General features: G+C 48.3%; 2 protein-coding genes across 21 annotated transcripts in view; both read left to right on the forward strand.

Annotated features, from left to right (window-relative positions):
- Window positions 1–7,725, forward strand: part of PPRC1 (PPARG related coactivator 1) — a 31,075-nt gene extending 23,350 nt beyond the window's left edge. For 6 of the 17 annotated variants that reach the window (XM_055352800.2, XM_055352799.2, XM_063710441.1 and 3 more), the window contains 9 exons: window positions 446–499; window positions 1,646–1,703; window positions 2,415–2,485; window positions 4,070–4,793; window positions 5,777–5,926; window positions 6,033–6,099; window positions 6,222–6,343; window positions 6,582–6,733; window positions 7,325–7,725. In XM_055352800.2, the coding sequence (XP_055208775.2) occupies window positions 446–499; window positions 1,646–1,703; window positions 2,415–2,485; window positions 4,070–4,793; window positions 5,777–5,926; window positions 6,033–6,099; window positions 6,222–6,343; window positions 6,582–6,733; window positions 7,325–7,428 (1,502 nt within the window). In that variant the 3' untranslated portion in view covers window positions 7,429–7,725. The remainder of the gene's footprint in view (window positions 1–445; window positions 500–1,645; window positions 1,704–2,414; window positions 2,486–4,069; window positions 4,794–5,776; window positions 5,927–6,032; window positions 6,100–6,221; window positions 6,344–6,581; window positions 6,734–7,324) is intronic. The other 11 variants (XM_063710444.1, XM_019034592.4, XM_063710443.1 and 8 more) reach the window with 7 other exon arrangements.
- A 1,822-nt stretch (window positions 7,726–9,547) lies between these two features.
- NOLC1 (nucleolar and coiled-body phosphoprotein 1) lies at window positions 9,548–21,226 on the forward strand. Of its 4 annotated transcripts, none has more exons than XM_019034600.4 (13): window positions 9,548–9,899; window positions 14,403–14,458; window positions 14,573–14,712; window positions 14,815–14,939; window positions 15,433–15,598; window positions 16,548–16,663; window positions 16,788–16,923; window positions 17,251–17,379; window positions 17,588–17,698; window positions 17,807–18,448; window positions 18,916–19,022; window positions 19,193–19,285; window positions 19,470–21,226. In XM_019034600.4, exons 1-13 carry the CDS (start codon window positions 9,780–9,782, stop codon window positions 19,626–19,628), a joined length of 2,100 nt encoding a protein of 699 aa, XP_018890145.2. In that variant the 5' UTR covers window positions 9,548–9,779; the 3' UTR covers window positions 19,629–21,226. The 4 variants fall into 4 exon arrangements, with proteins under 4 accessions (XP_018890145.2, XP_018890142.2, XP_018890144.2 ...); XM_019034597.4 differs by having other exon boundaries at window positions 9,565–9,899; window positions 14,570–14,712; window positions 16,548–16,693; XM_019034599.4 differs by having other exon boundaries at window positions 9,565–9,899; window positions 14,570–14,712.
- Window positions 21,227–21,779: the final 553 nt, after the last annotated feature.

Consider the following 21,779-nt stretch of genomic DNA (forward strand, 5'->3'; position numbering starts at 1 on the left):
GAGATGAGGTTTCACCATGTTGGCCAGGTTGGTCTCAATCTCCTGACCTCATGATCTGCCTGCCTCAGCCTCCCAAAGTGCTGGGATTACAGGTGTAAGCCACCGCCCTTGGCCTGTTTTTGTTTTTAAGAAACGAGGTCTCACTGTGTTGCCCAGGCTGGACTTGAACTCCTGGGCTCAAGTGGTCCTCCCACCTCAGCCTTCCAAGTAGCTGGGATTTATAGGCACAGGTGTGTGCCGCCGTGCCTGGCTGTGGAGGGTTCTTCAGAGGCAGAGCCCTGGGTTGGTTTGAATCCTTCATGCTTTGTGCTGCTACCTTGGTTCACTTAGTACAGAGGGCAGGGGGAGTGGAAAGGGAGAAGTGAGATGATTTGGGGGCTTCCTGGGACCTGTGTACTCAGTTGATAGGGGCTCGTTTTCAATCCTGTGTTGTGTGCCTCCACAGGAATTGAGGCATCGGACCTGTCCAGTCTGCTGGAGCAGTTTGAGAAATCAGAAGGTGAGGGAACATGGGTAGTTTTGCTCCAACTCTTTTTTTGGTGATACTTTTTTGGGCCCAGCCCTGTAGTTGCTTAAACTAGGGTGAGAGGGGACAGCCTTAGCCACTGGAGCAGACCCCTAATTGGAAGAGGGAGACAAGATTGAACTGTGACGGTAATCCAAGCCAGGGACGGCAGTGATACAGTAAGGAAGGTATTAAAAAGAGTAGACTGGGAATCCATGCCAGGCGTGGTGGCTCATGCCTGTAATCCCAGCACTCTGGGAAGCTGAGGCGGGTGGATCATGAGGTCAGGAGTTTGAGACCAGTTTGGCCAACATGGTGAAACCCCGTATCTACTAAAAATACAAAAATTAGCTGGGCGAGGTGGCGGGCACCTGTAATCCCAGTTACTCGGGAGGCTGAGGCAGGAGAATTGTTTGAACCCAGCAGGCAGAGATTGCAGTGAGTCGAGATCGTGCCATTGCACTCTAGCCTGGGCCACAGGGTGAGACTCTGTCTCAAAAAAAAAAAAAGGGAATCCAAGCAGGTTGGGGTTGTTTAGGGCCATTTTTCTAGAGGGAAGTAGCTTTCAGGCTGGGCATTGAAAGACAGGTAGGAATTCACAGAGAGAGTATGTGTGGCAACTAAAGGCAGAGGGTAGGTATAGGAAGAATGGCATATGGCACATTTGAAAGGCAATGGATAGCTGGCTTTCTCAGTATAAGGTGTGGATGTAGGTGCTATGGAGGACACTATCCTGTTCTCAAGGAGCTTATGGTCTAACTGGGGAGAAGAATCTACAGAAATGATTCCTGAGTTGGTAACAAGGCAAAATAGAAAATGTGATTTGTAGAACAAGAGTAGGCTGTGAGGCCAGGAAGCTAGTTTGGCAGATCATAGATCACCTTGAACGCTAGGCTTATACATTTGGACTTTATCTCAGATTCAGTGGAGGAATGTGGGTGTTTCTGAGCAGAAAAGAGACATGATTAAAAATAGTACTTGGGCATCCACTGGAGGAGACTGGATCTCTTTGGGGAGATCCCAACAGGGAATATGTAGGCAAAGTGGATTTTCCTCCTTTGGGTCTCAAAGCAAGCCCTTCTGTGCCGCCTCAGTCTAGAACATCTGGTTGGGCTTTTAACTAGTATGGTTTCTTTGCAGCCAAAAAGGAGTGTCCTCCTCCGGCTCCTGCTGACAGCTTGGCTGTAGGAAACTCAGGGTAAGTATGGAGACATGAGCGAGTTACCCTACAGCTGTTAATCAGCAGCCGGCTGACACTCCAGGACCGTCAACTGGATGCCTCTGTTGCAGGGACGCTGTAGTCAGCTCTAGAGTCTTTCCCTGTTTCCCCACCCCTTACTCTGCCTATCACTACTGGGCAGTGTCTTGGGTGGTGAGGTGAGAACGGGGCATGTTCACTGCCCTCCAGCTGATTCCAGTCGGGCTCCAAATGTCCTGGAGGTGCCTTTTATCTCCTGGCAAGTCATGCCTTTGGGGATTTCTTTCTTTCATTTAATAACACTTCAAGTTTGCTCAGTGCTGGTAATGGTGTAAGTTAAAGTGGAGGAAGATGTTAATGGCTAGGAGTCATTTTTCATGTTCATGGTCCTCCATCCTGTTCTGCCAAGCATGTTCCCCTCCACATTGATTTCAGGTTGGTGTGAGCTGGGCAGGTGAGACTCGATGTGAAGGAGGTGGGGGGTATTCAAGGTCATGGCCAGCCTGCCTCTTGGAATTGGGCAGGGCTCAGTTGAGATCCAATTTGTAGTTCAGTCAGTAAGACCCTTTTGTGCAGGAAGAAGATGATGGAGGCAGTTTGTGCATCCCATTCTTCTCTGCACCCACCCCCTCCCATTGATTTCTGAGAAAGGCAAATGTATAAGATATTGAGAAGGCAATGAATCAGGCTTTCCCTTTTCCCCCCCGCCAGCGGCGTTGACATTCCCCAGGAGAAGAGGCCCCTAGACCGGTTACAAGCCCCAGAACTGGCCAACGTGGCAGGTGGGTTCAGGGTGGGGAATTCTGCCTGTGATTAGTCTATGCAGCAACACTTGCTGAGCCTACTCCAAATCCATTGTGTGTAGGCGTTAAGGACATAGAGATCTGATCTCCAGCCCTGAGGTACTCACAGTCTAGGGGGCAGACTTGTAAACGAATGAGCATGTTGAGTATCAGGTGCTATGTTACAGCCTATGGGCTAGGCGCAGTGGCTCGCGCCTGTAATCCCAGCACTTGTGGGAGGCTGAGGCAGGAGGATCACTTGAGGTCAGGAGTTCGAGACCAGCCTGGCCAACATGGTGAAACCCTATCTCTACTAAAAAAAATACAAAAATTAGTTGGGCGTGGTGGTACATGCCTGTAGTCCCAGCTACTTGGGAGGCTGAGGCAGGAGAATTGCTAAAATCCAGGAGGTGGAGGTTGCAGGGAGCTGAGATCGTGCCACTGCACTCCAGCCTGGGGGACAGAGCAAGACTATCTAAAAAAAAAAAAAAAAAATGTCGGGCGTGGTGGCCCACGCCTGTAATCCCAGCACTTGGGGAGGCCGAGGCAGGTGGATCACAAGGTCAGGAGATCGAGACCATCCTGGCTAACACGGTGAAACCCCATCTCTACTAAAAATACAAAAAAATTAGCCAGGCGTGATGGCGGGCACCTGTAGTCCCAGCTACTTGGCAGGCTGAGGCAGGAGAATGGCGTGAACCCGGGAGGTTGAGCTTGCAGTGAGCTGAGATTGCGCCACTGCCCTCCAGCCTAGGCGACAGGGCAAGATTCTGTCTTTAAAAAAAACAAACAACAAAAAAAAACAACTATGGATTACAGTGAGATGTGAAGAGGGACAGTCAGGGAAGGGTTATATAGAAACTAATCCCCTATGCTGAGGCTTGAGAAACTCTATCAGGTGGTAGATTTAGGGAACAGAGCATTCTAGGAAGACGGAGCGGCTTGAATGAACTGAAGAAACAAAACCAACTGGGTATGTTTTGGGGAATTGTGAGAGGCTTGGTTTGGCTGGAGTGTAGTAGCTGATCAGGGCAGTGGGCAGAGGTAAAGTGAGAGATAAAACTGGAGTGGTAAATAGAAGGTCAGATTATTGGGACCTCGAATGCCATATTAAGCTCTTTGGACTTTATCCTGTGCATTGAAGAAACTTTGCCAGATTGGTTTTTGGGTGCTCCATCTAGCAGGAATGTAGAAGACAGGTGGACTCTGAAGCTGGAAGTGGGGAGACGATAGATGATGACTGCATGAGTGCAGGAAAGATGCAGCCTAGAAGTCAGGCAGTACTCGGGGGAAGGGGCGGATCTGAGAATGGAGAGCTTAGACTCTAGGACCAGGCTACTAGGTTTGGGTAGTGAGAGGATGAGGGCTTCAGGAAGACCCTAGCTGGCTGGATTTCTCTTGCTGGTCCCCAAGTTGGGGAACATGGGGAAGGAGCAGTTGAAGCAGTGGGAAAAGTTGGGCTGCTTACCTTGCTTGGTGTACTTTGTGAGATGAGGTGGGGGTCTCTGGAGGCTATATACACGGTATTTGGAAGCGTAGAATCGGATCTCATCCTGCTATCTCCATCCTCCCTCCCCACCACAGGGCTCACCCCTCCAGCTACCCCTCCCCACCAGTTATGGAAGCCCCTGGCTGCTGTCTCACTGCTGGCCAAAGCCAAATCTCCTAAGTCCACCGCCCAGGAGGGAACCCTGAAGCCTGAAGGAGTTACGGAGGCCAAACATCCAGCTGCAGTTCGCCTCCAAGAAGGGGTCCATGGCCCTAGTCGAGTCCATGTGGGCTCTGGGGACCATGACTATTGTGTCCGGAGCAGGACTCCCCCAAAAAAGATGCCTGCCCTAGTCATTCCAGAGGTGGGCTCCCGATGGAATGTCAAGCGCCATCAGGACATCACCATCAAACCTGTCTTGTCCTTGGGCCCAGCTGCCCCTCCGCCCCCATGCATAGCTGCCTCCCGGGAGCCGCTTGATCACAGGACTAGCAGTGAGCAGGCAGATCCCTCAGCACCCTGCCTTGCCCCATCCAGCTTGCTGTCCCCTGAGGCCTCACCCTGCCGGAATGACATGAACACTAGGACTCCCCCTGAACCCTCAGCCAAGCAGCGGTCAATGCGCTGTTACCGAAAAGCCTGCAGGTCAGCCAGCCCCTCAAGCCAGGGCTGGCAGGGCCGCCGAGGCCGCAACAGCCGTTCTGTCAGCTCTGGGTCCAACCGGACTAGCGAAGCATCTTCCTCCTCATCCTCATCGTCGTCTTCCTCATCCCGATCTCGGTCCAGGTCCCTCTCCCCCCCACACAAGAGGTGGCGAAGGTGAGCTTTGATGGCCCTGTAGGTCCTCTCCATTTAGGAAGTTCACGTACTTCTGTGGTTTACTTTGAAAGCTTTTACCCATTGACTTTGGTACTTTCAGGCGCTAAGGCTTCTATTTCTGTCTTTGGCTTTTGTGTTTTCCCTTTTCCTGGATTGTTGAAGGAGGCAAGCTGTGAGACGACTGCTTCTGTCCCCTGTTGGAGCTTGGGGTGTCAGTGAGGTCTCCTGCTTCTTTGAGACCTGCCTTGGGGAGACTTTTAGGGTTTGATTTTGACCATGTTGATTTTTTTCACATACTGTATCAGCCTTCATTTTTGGTATTCTGGGTGCTATGTGAGGTAGTGGGTTACTTGTTAATAGAAAATAGTTCTTTCCTTAATCATCTGCTGAGGAAGGTGTCTGGGGCAGTTCCTTTGGGTGTCACTATGGCCTCATCTATTTCCTGGCAGTATCTTTTTTTCTCAGTAACCAAGTTTTCCCACTTAATGAAGAATTCTTGGGTTTTGGAGATGATATATGTCTTCAGAACTGGCCCATACTACAAGTCTAGCAGTTAACCTCTCTCATGGTCACAGTATTTCAGTGAGACCTGGTAGGGGAGCAATAGTAACCCAAAAGACCCAGGCTTGGCCCCAGCACCACAGATAGCTGGGTGTGAGACCTAGGGCTCACCCCTCTCCCTGAGTCTCCATTTATTGTTCTTCCTCTTTCTGATTTGTTAAATATTTTTCAATTTTTAAGTGCACAATTGAAAATGTGATCTCTTCCAAAACACTTCACAACATTCCAGGTACACCTAAAGTTCCATGAAGGGCCTCAGTTTGTTCATCTCTGAATGAAAATTGTTCTTCTAGACCTCTTCTACTCTGCTTTGTCTTTGGTCCTGAGCTTCCTAAAAGAAAGGCAGGACTGGGGCCTGGGTGAGATAAGCAGAGTATACCTGAACCACTCCCAGCATTCCTGCATGCCCTCTTATCCTTCAGGTCCAGCTGTAGTTCCTCTGGGCGTTCTCGAAGATGCTCTTCCTCTTCTTCGTCATCATCTTCCTCTTCGTCTTCCTCATCCTCATCATCCAGTTCTCGAAGCCGCTCACGATCCCCATCCCCCCGCCGGAGAAGTGACAGGAGGCGGCGGTGAGCATGTGTTCAGGGAGCGCCATGCACCTGGGATGCAGGTGCCTAAGAGTTGAGTCTTGAATTGTCTTATGTTTGGGGGGCTGATGACACCCTCTTTTGTCAGGTACAGCTCTTATCGTTCACATGACCATTACCAAAGACAAAGAGTGCTACAAAAGGAGCGTGCAATAGTGAGTAGAGGAATAGATCATGGGAGGAGGGGGCTTACCCCCTGAGCCTTGAGCTCAGAGAGCTGCCTGCAGCTGTAGCCCTGGCTAATGGTGTGTTGATTTTTTTTCATTTCCAAACATAGGAAGAAAGAAGGGTGGTCTTCATTGGAAAGATACCTGGCCGCATGACTCGATCAGAGCTGAAACAGAGGTTCTCCGTTTTTGGAGAGATTGAGGAGTGCACCATCCACTTCCGTGTCCAAGGGTAAGCTTGGGCCCCAGGCTCAGGATGTTCTTTCTATCCCATTCATCTACCTTGATGTTTCTTTGTCTTGCCTCCTTGCTCTGGTGTGCTGAGCAATATGGGGCACCTTCATTTCTGCAGTCAGAGGGTTGGCCACTGGGAATGAGAAGAACCACCTTTGTACCTTGGGGTGCTGTGTCTCCTCTATGGCATGGGCCCATATAGCCACTCCAGCCCCGCCTCACTCTCCTCCTACCAGGGACAACTACGGCTTCGTCACTTATCGCTATGCTGAGGAGGCATTTGCAGCCATTGAGAGTGGCCACAAGCTGCGGCAGGCAGATGAGCAGCCCTTTGATCTCTGCTTTGGGGGCCGAAGGCAGTTCTGCAAGAGGAGCTATTCTGATCTTGGTGAGTGGAGGGAGGGCCTAAAGCTTTGGAATGCTTCATCCCCTCCCCAGAAGGGTTCCTAACCCTTTGTGAGTGGGGCTAGGCAGACTTACCTTAGTATGACATACAAAGAACCCAAGGAGGCTGGGCACGGTGGCTCACGCCTGTAATCCCAGCACTTTGGGAGGCTGAGGCAGGCAAATCACGAGGTCAGGGGTTCGAGACCAGCCTGGCCAACATGATGAAACCCCATCTCTACCAAAAATAGAAAAAATTAGCTGGAGGTGGTGGCACGCACCTGTAATCCCAGCTACTCGGGAAGCTGAGGCAGGAGAGTTGCTTGAACCCAGGAGGCGGAGGTTGCAGTGAGCTGACATCACAACACTGCACTCCAGCCTGGGCTACAGAACGAGACTGTCTCAAAAAAAAAAAAAGACCCAAGGGGTGGGACGAGAGGAGAAATGGGGACTGGGGACTCTCCTATCTCTTTGACTTAAAATTAGAGCAGTTTTCACTCCATCCATTTTTGGGATGGGAGATAGCTAGCCATTTGCAGACCCTGTGGTTGGGAAGTGTGGTCAGAGACCTTGAAGTTTGTCTTTACCTTTATAGACTCCAACCGGGAAGACTTTGACCCAGCACCTGTAAAGAGCAAATTTGATTCTCTTGACTTTGACACATTGTTGAAACAGGCCCAGAAGAACCTCAGGAGGTAACCTTGGGCCCTTCCCCGCTATCCTTTTTCTCCTTTGGAGGTGCCCAACCTCCTCCACCCCCTTCCCCTACTCTAGGGGAGAGAGCTGCTAGTGAGATGACTGTTTTATAAAGAAATGGAAAAAAGTGAAATAAAAAATATGTTGAATCAGATTTTTAAAAAGGGGTATTTGTTTTTTTATAACGGGTATTGAAACAAGTTAACTTGCATTCCTATGTAAGATAGGTGGGGCTGAGGGGATCCCCAGTGTTTGGAACATAAGTCACTATGCAGACTAATAAACATCAACTAGAGAGAACTCCCAACTGCTGTTGTGCGTCTTTATATGGTGCTAATGCCAAATGTATTCACTTTTCCTATCTGAACATGGTCCAGGGACATGCCTCTCCCTGGTCAGGTGCAAAAATCCCACTGGATTTGAACCTTGGTTCCTCAGGTGTATTGTCTAAAATGAGTCATTTAGGACAGTGCTTCTCAACTTTAAAGGGAATTTGAATCATCTAGCGATCTTTTTAGAATGTAGATTCTGACAATGGGATGATGATACTGGTCCAGGAAGGGATTTTGATAACAAGGACCTAGAGAAGCTCACACTTGTTCCAAAGAAAGGTTTTCTAAACTGCGACTGGTGTATACATTCATCATGTCAGTTGTGTTCATCATTTTATAATAGCTTGAGCACACTGCATGGCACAGCAGGTGCTCAAATGTTTTTAAATAATGCATGCATGTGGGTAGAACAGGAAGCGTGGGGAAGAGGGAACTGTGGAGTTTTTTGTTTCTGTTTTTGACTTTTTTTTTTGTTTTGGAGATGGAGTCTTGTTCTGTCTCCCAGGCTGGAGTGCAGTGGCACGATTTTGGCTTACTGCAACCTCTGCCTCCCGGGTTCAAGTGATTCTCCTGCCTCAGCTTCCTGAGTAGCCGGGATTACAGGCACCCACCACCATGCCTGGCTAATTTTTTTTGTATTTTTAGTAGAGACAGGGTTTCACCATGTTGGCCAGGGCTGTTCTTGAACTCCTGACCTCAGGTGATCCACCCACCTCAGCCTCCCAAAGTGCTGAGATTACAGGCATGAACCACCGTGCCCAGCTTTGTTTTTGATTTTTGAGATAGGATCTCACTCTGTGGCCCAGGCTGGATTGCAGTGGCAGGATCATAGCTCATTGCAGCTTTGACCTCCCTGGCTCAGTTGATCCTCCTGCCCCAGCCTCCCAAGTAGCTGGGACCACAGGTGCATGCCACTACACCTGGCCAATTTTAAAAATTTTTTGTAGAGATAGGGGGGTTTCACTGTGTTGTCCAGGCTGGCCTCTTAACTCCTGGGCTCAAGGGATCCTCCCACCTAGTCCTTCCAAAGTGTTGAGATAACAGTTGTGAGCCACTGTGCCTGGCCAATTTTATATAGGAGAGGGGGGTGTGTTCCCATGAGGATCCTTATCTTTCCTGAGCGACATTAGTGACAGGTAGCCAAGGGGTAGTGGGTAGGATTGAAGGGATTGCTAACTGCTAATATCTGAAATGTGGCAGAACTTGGAATTAACTTGGTAGGTCTGAGCATTGATACTGGAGTTACTCATGACAAAGGCAGAGTGTGAACTCCGATCCCGGAGGAAGAAGGGTTATTTTCAACAATCTCTTCAGCTTGAATAGATTGTTGCTGTGTGTGATTCAGGTTTGGTGCATGACACCTTTCCTCTTCATGGAGCTGACCTAAGGCGGAATATAAGGGAGATGGGAGGGGCAGCTTGGGAAATCAACACCTCCCACCCTCACGACGGATAACTTGAAGGATCTTCTGCAGCAGAGGCCGGAGTCTGGAGGCTGGGATGGTATCAGAAAGGGCCTCCCTGGGTATTGGAGGCAGTGAAGATGAAGGGCGAGAATCCATTGGCCGTGCCAGTACGCCATGGGGGCGGTTGGGAGATCTTGTAGAACAACTGTTCGAGCCCGCTTGTCCACTCATTACTCTGGAATCCGAGTCCCAGCAGGGGCGCGGGAAACCGCTGCTCTGAGAAAAGGTACCTCCCCCAGAAAGACAGCGCGGGAAGTCCCGAGTTTTCCCGCCACGCCGAGGGCGTGATCCCTGACGTCAGAGCTCCGCCTCCACAAGCTGGCGGCCGGTGGGCTCCGCCTTTAACCAAGATGGCGATACGCGTGGGACCGGAAGGAGTTTATAGATTTCCGGTCTACCCTACCTCTGAGGTGAAGGTGGGACTGCCCTGTGGAGCCCCACCCTTTCCGTTATGCGCCCGCGCGGCGCAATGACGTAACACAGGCCCGCCCACTGCCCCTGTTGGGTTCCTGAGTCGTGCTGCGTCGACAACGGTAGTGACGCGTATTGTCTGGAGGATGGCGGACGCCGGCATTCGCCGCGTGGTTCCCAGCGACCTGTATCCCCTCGTGCTCGGCTTCCTGCGCGATAACCAACTCTCAGAGGTGGCCAATAAGTTCGCCAAAGCGACAGGAGCTGTGAGTTCCGGGCTTGGGGCGGGGACCGGGCTGAGATGACCACAAGGCTTCAGGCCCTGACGTGCTTAGGTTTCCAGGTGGGGAAGTCTGGGGGTCCGCCAGTCCAGTGTCTGCAAGGCCTTTACGCCGACCCCTCGGCAGTGACCAGAGAAAGCCTGCGGCCTCGGTCGCTTACCTTCCTCCATGTCTGAGTAGATATCGCTGAGTCTTGTTGCTTTTTTCTTGTGAGCTGTGCAGCGGCGGCAGCGTGGGAGCCTCGTGGCCCCAAGTCACATGGCTGGCAGAGTGCAGCGGGGAGGTAGAGTCTTGTTCCACTGAGGACGTTGGTTCTTCGGCATCTTCTGGGGGGCTTTTCGTTGGGTGAGGCAAACCGTGATTTGACCTTAGCCTCAGTCACATTTACTGGGATTCAAAAGCAAGTGAAATTGCTTTAGAATCAAGTCTGGGATTTTCGTTTGTAAAGAAGAAAATGAATGAAAGTAGAAGCAGAGTTTTGTTTTGAGTTACACTGAGAATTGAGAGTCATCAACAGCCCTACCAAGTAGGCATAGTAGTGGGCTTGGAGCTTTGGCTAATTGAATCAAACAAACCTAGGTTTGGGACCAGGCTCTGCCACTTTTTAGATACGTGACCCGGGCAGTTTATTTAACCTTTCTGAGTTTTTCTACAGGGATGTCATCATCCACTTTATAGGATTTTTGTGAGTTTCAGTAAGATGATGTGTAAGAGTAGCAATCTCAGTGCTGGTACAGAGGAATCTTGTAAAAGTGAAAGCTGTACCATAGTTATGGCAATTTAGGATGCTCCAAACACATGTAAGAGTAAGAGAACCAGGAATGTGAAAGGTTTGTAATCTACATCAACGGACATTCCTGCATGGGAAGACACTTTGAGAGAGGAGAGAGGGGGGGTCTTCTGCAGGGATGATAGCATGACTAGGAAGGATGGCTTGCACTTTTAGCAGAATCAGGCTGCAAAAGCAAAGAATCAGATCAGCCTCAAAACTTCCTTAAGCTGGGCCAGGCTGCCATGTGATCTAACTGCTTTCTTAATGAAACTGTTTAGAGTTGACTGTTAAGGAGACTGCAGAGAGTGCTTTCACAGTGGACTGGATGGAATTGGACATTTCAGAATTAGGATTCTTTTTTTTTTTTTTGAGGCGGAGTCTCTGTTGCCCAGGCTGGAGTGCAATGGTGCGATCGCGGCTCATTGTAACCTCCGCCTCCCAAGTTCAAGTGATTATCCTGCCTCAGCCTCCCCAGTAGCTGGAATTACAGGCGCGCACCACCACGCCCGGCTAATTTTTGTATTTTTAGTAGAGATGAGGTTTCACCATGTTGGCCAGGCTGGTCTTGAACTCCTGACCTCAAGAAATCCACTTGCCTCAGCCTCTCAAAGTGCTGGGATTACAGGCGCGAGCCACCGTGCCCGGCCTCAGGATTAGGATTCTGAAATGGTTTTATGTGAGAAAAGCTAATCTTTGTGAAGAGCTAACTAAGGGTCAGATGCTAAGCCCTTCACATGCATTTAATTATTTGTTTTTTTTTTTTGAGGCGGAGTCTGGCTCTGTCGCCCAGGCTGGAGTGCAGTGGCACAATCTCAGCTCACTGCAACCTCTGCCTCCTGGGCTGAAGTGATTCTCCTGCCTCAGCTTCCCAAGTAGCTGGGACTACAGGTGTGCCCCACCATGCCCGGCTAATTTTTTTTTTTTTTTTTTTGTATTTTTAGTAGAGACGGGGTTTCACCATGTTGGCCAGGCTGCTCTTGAACTCCTGACCTCAAGAATCTACTGCCTCGGCTTCCCAAAGTGCTGGGATTACAGGTGTGAGCCACCGCACCCGGCCAACATGCATTATGTCTTATCCTCTCAATAACTTAATGAGATGTGTAGTATTATTTCCATTTTATAGAAAAGAAAATAATCTCAGGGAGATTAGGTAATTTGTCCAAAGGTGAGTTCCCATCTGTACTGACTCTGATCATTTAGTCTTTTTTGGACCACAGAGTCTCACTGTTGCCCAGGCGGAAGTGCAGTGGTGCAATCTCAGCTCACTGCAACCTTTGCCTCCCAGGTTCAAGCAATTCTTGTGCCTCAGCCTCATGCCTCAGCCTCCCAAATAGCTGGGATTACAGGCGCCCGCCTCCACACCCAGCTAATGTTTGTATCTTTAGTAGAGATGGGGTTTCACCATACCAGCCAGGCTGGTCTCAAATTCCTGATCAGGTGATCCGCCCACCTCAGCCTCCCAAAGTGTTGGGATTACAGGCCCGTGAGCCACTGCACCTGGCCTGATCCTGTACTCTTCTGTGTATCGTTTTGTGTTTGTTTGTTTGTTTTAGAGGGTCTCACTCTGTCGCCCAGGCTGGAGTACAGTGATACAATCATACTTCACTGTAGCATCGAACTCCTGGGTTCAGGCAATCCTCCTGCCTCAGTCACTGGAGTAGCTAGGACTACAGACATTTGCCACCACACCTGGCTAATTTTTTTTTTTTTTTTTTTTTTTTTTTTTGTGACAGAGTTTCGCTCTTGTTGCCCAGGCTGGAGTGCAATGGCGCAATCTCGGCTCACCACAACCTCCACCTCCCGGGTTCAAGCAATTCTCCTGCCTTAGCCTCCTGAGTAGCTGGGATTATTACAGGCATGCGCCACCACGCCCAGCTAATTTTGTATTTTTAGTAGAGATGGGGTTTCTCCATGTTGGTCAGGCAGGTCTCGAACTCCCGATCTCAGATGATCCACCCTCCTCAGCCTCACAAAGTGTTGGGATTGCAGGCGTTTAGCCACCACAGGCCGAGCAACCGCAGTGCCATTGCAATCCAACCTGGGCGACCAAGAGCGAAATTCTATTTCAAAAAAAAAGAGAGAGAGAGAGAGATGGAGGTCTCACTGTCTTGCCCAGGCTGGTCTTGAACTCCTGTCCTTAAGTGATCCTCCTGCCTTGGCCTGCCAAAGTGTTAGTGTACCTGCGCCTGGCCTGAATGCATTTTTTTTTTTTTTTTTGAGACTTACTCTGTTGCCCAGGCTGGAGTACAATGGTGTGATACTGGCTTACTGCAACCTCAGCCTCCTGGGTTAAAGCGATTCTCCTGCCTCAGCCTCCTGAGTAGCTGGGATTACAGGTGTGCACCACCATGCCCAGTTAATTTTTTGTGTTTTTGGTAGAAACGGGGTTTCACCATGTTGGCCAGGCTGGTCTCAAACTCCTGACATCATGATCTGCCTACTTCGACCTCCCAAAGTGCTGGGATTACAGCAGACCTGAGCCACCGTGCCTGGCCCTTAAATGCAGTTCTTTACATTCAATACAGTACTTACTAGTCTTGTTTATTTCTTTTTTTTTTTTCGAGACAGAGTCTTGGTCTGTCGCACAGGCTGGAGTGCAGTGGAGCGATCTCAGCTTACTGCACCCTCCGCCTCTGGGGTTCAAACGATTCTTCTGCCCCAGCCTCCCGAGTACCTGGGATTACAGGCGCCTGCCACCACACCCGGCTAAGAGACAGGGTTTCTCCATGTTGGCCAGGCTGGTCTTGAACTCCTGGCCTCAGGCGATCTGCCCGCCTTGGCCTCCCAGAGTGTTGGGATTATAGGCGTGAGCCACTGCATCCAGCCTGGAGGCTTATTTCTAATGATTTGGTATTATAATCCACATTGCAGGAAAAACCTTCTTGTATTAGTGTTTGTACCCTCAAGTAATGGATAAGATTACATTCTTAGATAGTACATTGCTAGAGTAAAGAGAGAGCCTTTTTTTTTGGCAGAGGGGTAGAGATGGGGGTCTTGCTATGTTGCTTAGGCTGGTCTTGAACTCCTGGCATCCAGTGATCCTCCTGTCTCAGCCTCCCAAAGTGCTGAGATAACATGAGATAACAGGCATAAGCCACTGTGCCCAGTCAAAAGTGATTTTTTTTTTTTTTTTGAAATGGAGTCTTGCTCTTGTTGCTCAGGCTGGAGTGCAGTGGCGCGATCTCCTAGGTTCAAGTGATTCTCCTGCTTCAGCCTTCTAGGTTCAAGCAATTCTCCTGCTTCAGCCTCCCAAGTAGCTGGGATTACAGACGTCTGCCATCATGCTGGGCTAATTTTTGTTTTAGTAGAGATGGGGTTTCACCATGTTGGCCAGGCTGGTCTTGAACTCCTGACCTCTTGATCTGCCTGCCTCGGCCTCCCAAAGTGCTGGGATTACAAGCATGAGCCACCGTGACTGGCTGATTTTTTTTTTTTTTTTTTTTTTTTTTTTTTAGGACTTTGATCAATATAGATTGGCAGGCAGGGGGTTAGATGGTTAGATGGTGCCGCAAACATAGGAGTAGCCCGTTTTTTACATCAGAAATTGGGAAATCCACAAATAGAATATTTTTCTCCTGATTTATGCACGTAGCAAAAGTTTTATGAAAATGTAACATTTATACCAAATTTAGTAATTATGTATGTAACAGGCCACATTTAATGAAAGCATAACCAGGATAAAATAATTTCCTTACCCAGCTCTTTTTCTTCTACAGACACAGCAGGATGCCAATGCCTCTTCCCTCTTAGACATCTATAGCTTCTGGCTCAAGTAAGCCTTTCCTGTTCCATTTTGGCTATTTTCTCCCCCAAGATAGGCTGGGCTGTGTTTCTTGGTTTGGGAAGATTCCAGTCCCCTAGAAATTGGTCCAATCTACCTCAGCAGGTCTGCCAAGGTCCCAGAGCGAAAGTTACAGGCAAATGGACCAGTGGCTAAGAAAGCTAAGAAGAAGGCCTCATCCAGTGACAGTGAGGACAGCAGCGAGGAGGAGGAGGAAGTTCAAGGGCCTCCAGCGAAGAAGGCTGGTAAGGCAGAGTAGCAGGTGGGCTTGGTGGTGCCAGGAAAATAATTTACAGCCTGCTTGTTTCACATGGCTGATTCTTACTGGGACCTGTGTATTTGTTCAGCTGTATCTGCCAGGCGAGTCGGTCTGCCTCCTGGGAAGGCTGCAGCCAAAGCATCAGAGAGCAGCAGCAGTGAAGAGTCCAGTGATGATGATGAGGAGGAGGACCAAAAGAAACAGCCTGTCCAGGTTTGCAGCTTTGGGAAGAAAAAGGGGTTTAAGGATTAGAAAGGAAGAAACCTAAAATCTTGGCCTCTAGCTTGTAACCAATGGGTGATGGCGGCAATACAATAGGTGATTATGAGGAAGAAAATCTGGGTATTTTCAGGGAGCTGATAAAAGTATGAGGTCTAGAAGGGATGTGTGAGGTTGAGGTCAGGCTCCAAATCTAGAGGAAATTAAACCCATTCTGCTTGAGGAGTTTGGGTTCTTCTGGGACACTATTCAGGGCTCTAAGAATAAGAGAGAGTGTTTTCTTGGGAGCTTTGGCAGGATAAGGCAGGAACAGGGCCAGTGTATCAAGTGGCTGAACTTTGTTGTTTTTTGCCCTTTCCGTATCCTGTCCTTAGCTTTCTTTTGCTCTTACTGCTCCATTAGGCCCCTAAAAATAAAAGGAACCTAGGATGCCCTTTGGGTACCCGGGAGCTTTTGCTGATTTCTCTCCTTGTGTCTTTTCTAACAGAAGGGAGTTAAGCCCCAAGCCAAGGCAGCCAAAGCTCCTCCTAAGAAGGCCAAGAGCTCTGATTCTGATTCTGACTCAAGCTCCGAGGATGAGCCACCAAAGAACCAGAAGCCAAAGATAACACCTGTGGCAGTTAAAGCTCAGACTAAAGCCCCTCCCAAACCAGGTACTGTTTCTGTTCCCAAGAGGCTGGGCTGGGGACCAGATTGCTCTGGGGACTGGAGTTAAAATTGCTGATTTGGCACAGGGGTGAAATGGTACTGTTTGTTGAACTGGAGGTGTTGATTACTGGTCTTTTAATTTTAAAGGTTTTACTAATAAATAACAAGATTTCATAGGAGCTAGTAAATAGAGAAAGTTATTGCAGCAAGAAAAAATGTGTATTTTTTTAAATGGTATCCATTTGGTATTTTGTGACATTTCATAGACATTTTATGTTTTCACACATCCCATTCCACTGTAATCACTTAAATATCTATTTGTTGTGCTTTTCACTGCCATTTTTACTCTTGTATGTTCATTCTATGAGACAAATGAGACAAATGAGGGTTAGGTTATTTCTCTGAATGGAGGTTGAAGTGAAAGATTTTAGAGGGCGTATTGAGATTATTTATGTCATCTTTTCTAAGAAGACAGTTTTATTCCTGCCATGGGATAGGAAAGGTATCCTTTGATGTGGTAAACCATGGCTGGCATTCTCCTCGATGGCTGCTCTAAAGTTGAAAGAATTGGTGGACTCCTGGCCAGGCACAGTGGCTCACACCTATAATCCCAGCACTTTGGGAGGCTGAGGCGGGCGGATTGCCTGAGGTCAGGAGTTCAAGACCAGCCTGGCCAACATGGCGAAACCCTGTGTCTACTAAAAATATAAAAATTAGCTGGGCATGGTGGTGGGCACCTGTAATCCCAGCTACTCTAGAGGCTGAGGCGGGAGAGTTGCCTGAACCACTGCACACTAGCCTGTGCAACAGAGCCGGAGCCAGACTCCGTCTCCAAAAAAAAAAAAAAAAAAGAAATTGGTGGACTCCTAAGTTCTCTGCTCATAGGAAGGAGGTTTTTCATGGTCCTGACTTGCCCTAATACTCCTTACTCTTTCTTTTTCTTGGGTATTCCAGCTCGAGCAGCACCTAAAGTAGCCAATGGTAAAGCAGCCAGTAGCAGCAGTAGCAGCAGCAGCAGCAGTAGCAGTGATGACTCAGAGGAGGAGAAGGCAGCAGCCACCCCCAAGAAGGTCTGGGCCATAACTTCTGTCAGGGAAGAGGTGACCAGGCTGTGATGTGTGTGTGTCTTCATTCCCTGGCAGGATTGGTTGGGTCAGCGTTTTCCTGTGGTAATCAATTTTCTTTCTAATGCAGACTGTACCTAAAAAGCAAGTTGTGGCCAAGGCCCCAGTGAAAGCAGCTGCCACCCCTACCCGGAAGAGTTCCAGCAGTGAGGATTCCTCCAGTGACGAGGAAGAAGAGCAAAAAAAACCCATGAAAAATAAACCAGGTGACTGGACATGGGGAGCGAAGCTGTGTGACTGTGGTCAGGGCCCAGCTGCAGTAACCACATGGACCTCTCCATAGAGGTGCTTGAGCGTCCTCATGACATGACAGCTAGCTTCTCCGAGCACTAGTGATCCGGGAAAGCAAGGAGAAATCTCCAGTGCCTTGTGTAACCTAGACTCAGAGGTGACACCATGTTCTGTTAGAACTGAGTCATTGGTTCTGGCCCAGACTCAAGTGAAGGGGAATTAAGCTTCATTTCTAGAAGAAAGTAGTATCAAAAAAAGTTGTAGACATATCCTAAAACCATCACACTATCCTTTTTAAACAGGTCCCTACAGTTCAGTCCCCCCGCCTTCTGCTCCCCCACCAAAGAAGTCTCTGGGAACCCAGCCTCCCAAGAAGGCTGTGGAGAAGCAGCAGCCTGTGGAAAGCAGTGAAGACAGCAGTGATGAGTCTGGTGAGTCAGAGGGATGCAGCCTCCCCTCAGCGTGGGTCTGGAGGAGGGGATGAGGAATAAGGGAGAGAGAAAGCCTTCCATCCTTCAGTTGCTTTTTGCTTAAAGCAAGACAGAGCTAAGGCTCTGTGCGTGTCTTTGCATTCTTTTTATTGCTGTCCTGGTTGGGTTGGGACTCTGGACCCAGCATAATGCTACAGGTTCTCCTCAGATTCAAGTTCTGAAGAAGAGAAGAAACCCCCAACTAAGGCAGTAGTCTCTAAAGCAACCACTAAACCACCTCCAGCAAAGAAAGCAGCAGAGAGCTCTTCAGATAGCTCAGGTAAGGCATATGGAGGCCCTCAGTTCAGTGAGATGCTCTCAGGCAGCTGCTAAGGGCTCCCCTGAATCCAATTTGGGGAGCTGTTGATTCCATCCCTTCTGTGTCTAGACTCTGACAGCTCTGAGGATGATGAAGCTCCTTCTAAGCCAGCTGGTACCACCAAGAATTCTTCAAATAAGCCAGCTGTCACCACCAAGTCACCTGCAGTGAAGCCAGCTGCAGCCCCCAAGCAACCTGTGGGCGGTGGCCAGAAGCTTCTGACGAGAAAGGCTGACAGCAGCTCCAGTGAGGAAGAGAGCAGCTCCAGTGAGGAGGAGAAGACAAAGAAGATGGTGGCCACCACTAAGCCCAAGGCGACTGCCAAAGCAGCTCCACCTCTGCCTGCCAAGCAGGCTCCTCAGGGTAGTAGGGACAGCAGCTCTGATTCAGACAGCTCCAGCAGTGAGGAGGAGGAAGAGAAGACATCTAAGTCTGCAGTTAAGAAGAAGCCACAGAAGGTAGCAGGAGGTGCAGCCCCTTCCAAGCCAGCCTCTGCAAAGAAAGGAAAGGCTGAGAGCAGCAGCAGTTCTTCCTCTGATGATTCCAGTGAGGAAGAGGAAGAGAAGCCCAAGGGCAAGGGCTCTCTAAGACCACAAGCCCCCAAGGCCAATGGCACCTCTGCACTGACTGCCCAGAATGGAAAAGCAGCTAAGAACAGTGAGGAGGAGGAAGAAGAAAAGAAAAAGGCGGCAGTGGTAGTTTCCAAATCAGGTCTGTACCCAATGAACATGCCCTCTGGGTTTTGTCCCCCCGCATCAGGATGGGATATACTCTTTGAGAGTAGGGTAGTGAGAGGAGGCCCACCACTGGGCTTCCAGTTGTGGAAACTGGGAGGAAGAACAGGAAACTGGTTACCTTTTTTTTTTTTTTTTTTATTAGAGTCTCACTGTATCACCCAGACCGGGGTGCAGTGGCATGATCACGGCTTGTGCAGCCTTAACCTCATGGACTCAGGTGATCTTTCCACCCCAGCCTCCTGAGTAGCCGGGACTACAAGCATGCACCACCATGTCTGGCTCACTTTTTTAACTTTTTATAGAGACAGAATCTCACTATATTGCCCAGGCTGATCTGAATTTCCTGGGCTCAAGCGATCCTCCTACCTTGGACTCCCAAAATGCTGGGTTTACAGTTGTGAGCCACTGCACTCGGCCTGAGTCTGGCTTTTTGTTTTGTAGGTTCATTAAAGAAGCGGAAGCAGAATGAGGCTGCCAAGGAGGCAGAGACTCCTCAGGCCAAGAAGATAAAGCTTCAGACCCCTAACACATTTCCAAAAAGGAAGAAAGTAAGTTGTCTCACTTTCTTCTCAGGAGCCAGCTCTTTAAAAGTAGAAAAATCTAGGATCATCTTGACAGCTCTGCCTGGCGTGACCTGGTACATGTGCCCATGTGTATCACTCAGGAGAACTGTTACATGACCACTCTGTCTTTAATTTCCTACTTCATTCTTCTGTAGGGAGAAAAAAGGGCATCATCCCCATTCCGAAGGGTCAGGGAGGAGGAAATTGAGGTGGATTCACGAGTTGCAGACAACTCCTTTGATGCCAAGGTGAGGAGAGATCTGTGCCATTCTTGGGAGGGAGGATGGGTAGTGTCAGAGAGGACAGTTCTTGGTTCAGGTTGGTGGGAATCTTCTCTGGGTTCAGGTTTCCTTGAGCAGGGAGTAGAAAGAATAAAGTGACAGGGCCCCAGCATGGTCCTCCTCTGTGTTAATCTCTCTCTCTACTTACCAGCGAGGTGCAGCCGGAGACTGGGGAGAGCGAGCCAATCAGGTTTTGAAGTTCACCAAAGGCAAGTCCTTCCGGCATGAGAAAACCAAGAAGAAGCGGGGCAGCTACCGGGGAGGCTCAATCTCTGTCCAGGTCAATTCTATTAAGTTTGACAGCGAGTGACCTGAGGCCATCTTTGGTGAAGCAAGGGTGATGATCGGAGACTACTTACTTTCTCCAGTGGACCTGGGAACCCTCACGTCTCTAGGTGAGGGTCTTGATGAGGACAGAAGTTTAGAGTAGGTCCTAAGACTTTACAGTGTAACATCCTCTCTGGTCCCTTTCTGTGTTCCTAGTTTTGTACAGACTTGTTTTTGAGTGTTGAGTAGCAGGGACAAAATAAGGGAATGTTATTTTTTAAGAAAATTCATTTTCATTGTTGTCTCCTTCCTTTTCTGTGAAAGTCCTCATACTGAGAAATTTGTATATTTTATATTAAATCACTTACTATTGATTTTTGTTGTGATTTTCAAAGGTGGATTCCCACAGATAAATTCTTGGCTATTGCCCAAAACATAGTAAAGAGTCACGTGTGACTTTTTATAATAGGAAGAAAATTCTGCCTTTGTGAGTGCACATGTCCACATTTCATCCCTCCTTCCCTCAAAACCCTAGAGAGGGGCATTAAAGAATTGTTGATGTATATGCAATGTCTGTTAAGCATGCACTATGTATTTCATCCTCATTTATTGGGTCTGGGACTGAAGTTTTTAGCCAGCATGGACCTAACCTACTTTTTGGGATAAAATTCACTGTTTTGTTACAGGCAAAATTCTGGTGTGGCGTGAATGCCATGGGTCATTCTGAATATATTTTTTTCTGTAATTTTATCATTACACGATGTTTGCAATATGTGCTTTGTTTTTTAATTTGAAAGCAAACTTTTCTACTGTTGAAAGACATTTTTTGACAACTTGACCCTTCCTAGTATTGAGTACTAAGTTGAGGACTGCATCTTCTCGTTTTTTACAGTATAGAGAACAAAATGACATTAGTTTGAAAAATACATATCACTTGGTATTGCTGTCTTGGTTGCAGTGGTGATACAGAATTGGTTTCATTAATTCCTACATGGTTGAGAATCACTGATCAAGAAAGTGGGAAAAAAAACAAACGTTAAAACCTCAATCCTCAGTAGGAAGGTAGATTATATTAGGTGAAATTATAGGTAATCTATGTATGTGCTAATGGGGTTGGAAAGAACCTTATAGAGCACATTACCTGATAAACTTGAGTGGGTTTGGGAGAACAAACTAATAAGATTATTGTGTCTCCTAGTTGGTACCTGGGAGCAATTGACATGCCCCCTTCAGAACCTTAACTGTTAGTAACAGTGGCTGTAACAACACAAATCAGTGACCAGAGATAACAGCTTTTAGGCCAAGCTGGCCTGACGGTATGGCTGCAGGAAGTGACTGAGCAGTAGCGGTACTCAGCCAGACCAAGACGGAGAGGGAAGAGTCCACAGCTTTCTGGAAGCTAAGGCATTCTGGTGGTAGAAAAGTGTGCCCCAAGCCTTCATGGACGAGTTATAGGTCTTAAGATTAGTCTCCTCTTGTTTGGATTCCATACTTGCTAAATAACCTGATAATAACCTGGTTTTCCATGTAACTGCCTCTAGGAAGAAAATGTACTGTTCATGCTGACACAGATATTTCAGTCTGCATGGTAAAAGTTCTACATCTTACTACAAAATAATAAACTGGCTGGTTTATAATGTGTCTTGGGAGTTTTATTATTGTGAGTCTAAACCCCTTCCACCCCCTACTCAAACCAGAACAACTTTGGTGCCAGTTATAGGACTGGGGTCCAGACCTGTGATTTCACTGCAGAGGCTTTTTGGCAGCAGCTTGCAGGGTTTTCTTGGCCACAGCTTGTCTCACGGTGCCTTTTCCAGGCTATATTCTAGCCTATGCATAGTCCAAATTGGGGGTTGGCAAAGTGGCCTATGGGTCAAATCCAGCCCGTGGTTTGTTTTTATATTACCTAGGAGCTAAGAATGGTTTTTACATTTGTAAAGGTCTTTTAAAAAGAGAGAATATGTGACAGATCTTATCAATGGCCCACAAAGCCTAAGATATTTAGGATGCGGCCCTTTACAGAAGAAGTTTGCCAATCCCTGGTCTAAATCAGCGATTCCTAAGACATCAGCTGAAAATTAGAATCATCTGAGGAACTTAGAAACACGGATACTCAAAAATCAAAACCACAATGAGATACCATCTCACACCAGTTAGAATGGCGATCATTAAAAAGTCAGGAAAGAACAGGTGC

Source organism: Gorilla gorilla, chromosome 8, assembly GCF_029281585.2.
Source record: "Gorilla gorilla gorilla isolate KB3781 chromosome 8, NHGRI_mGorGor1-v2.1_pri, whole genome shotgun sequence".
Lineage (NCBI taxonomy): Eukaryota > Metazoa > Chordata > Mammalia > Primates > Hominidae > Gorilla > Gorilla gorilla.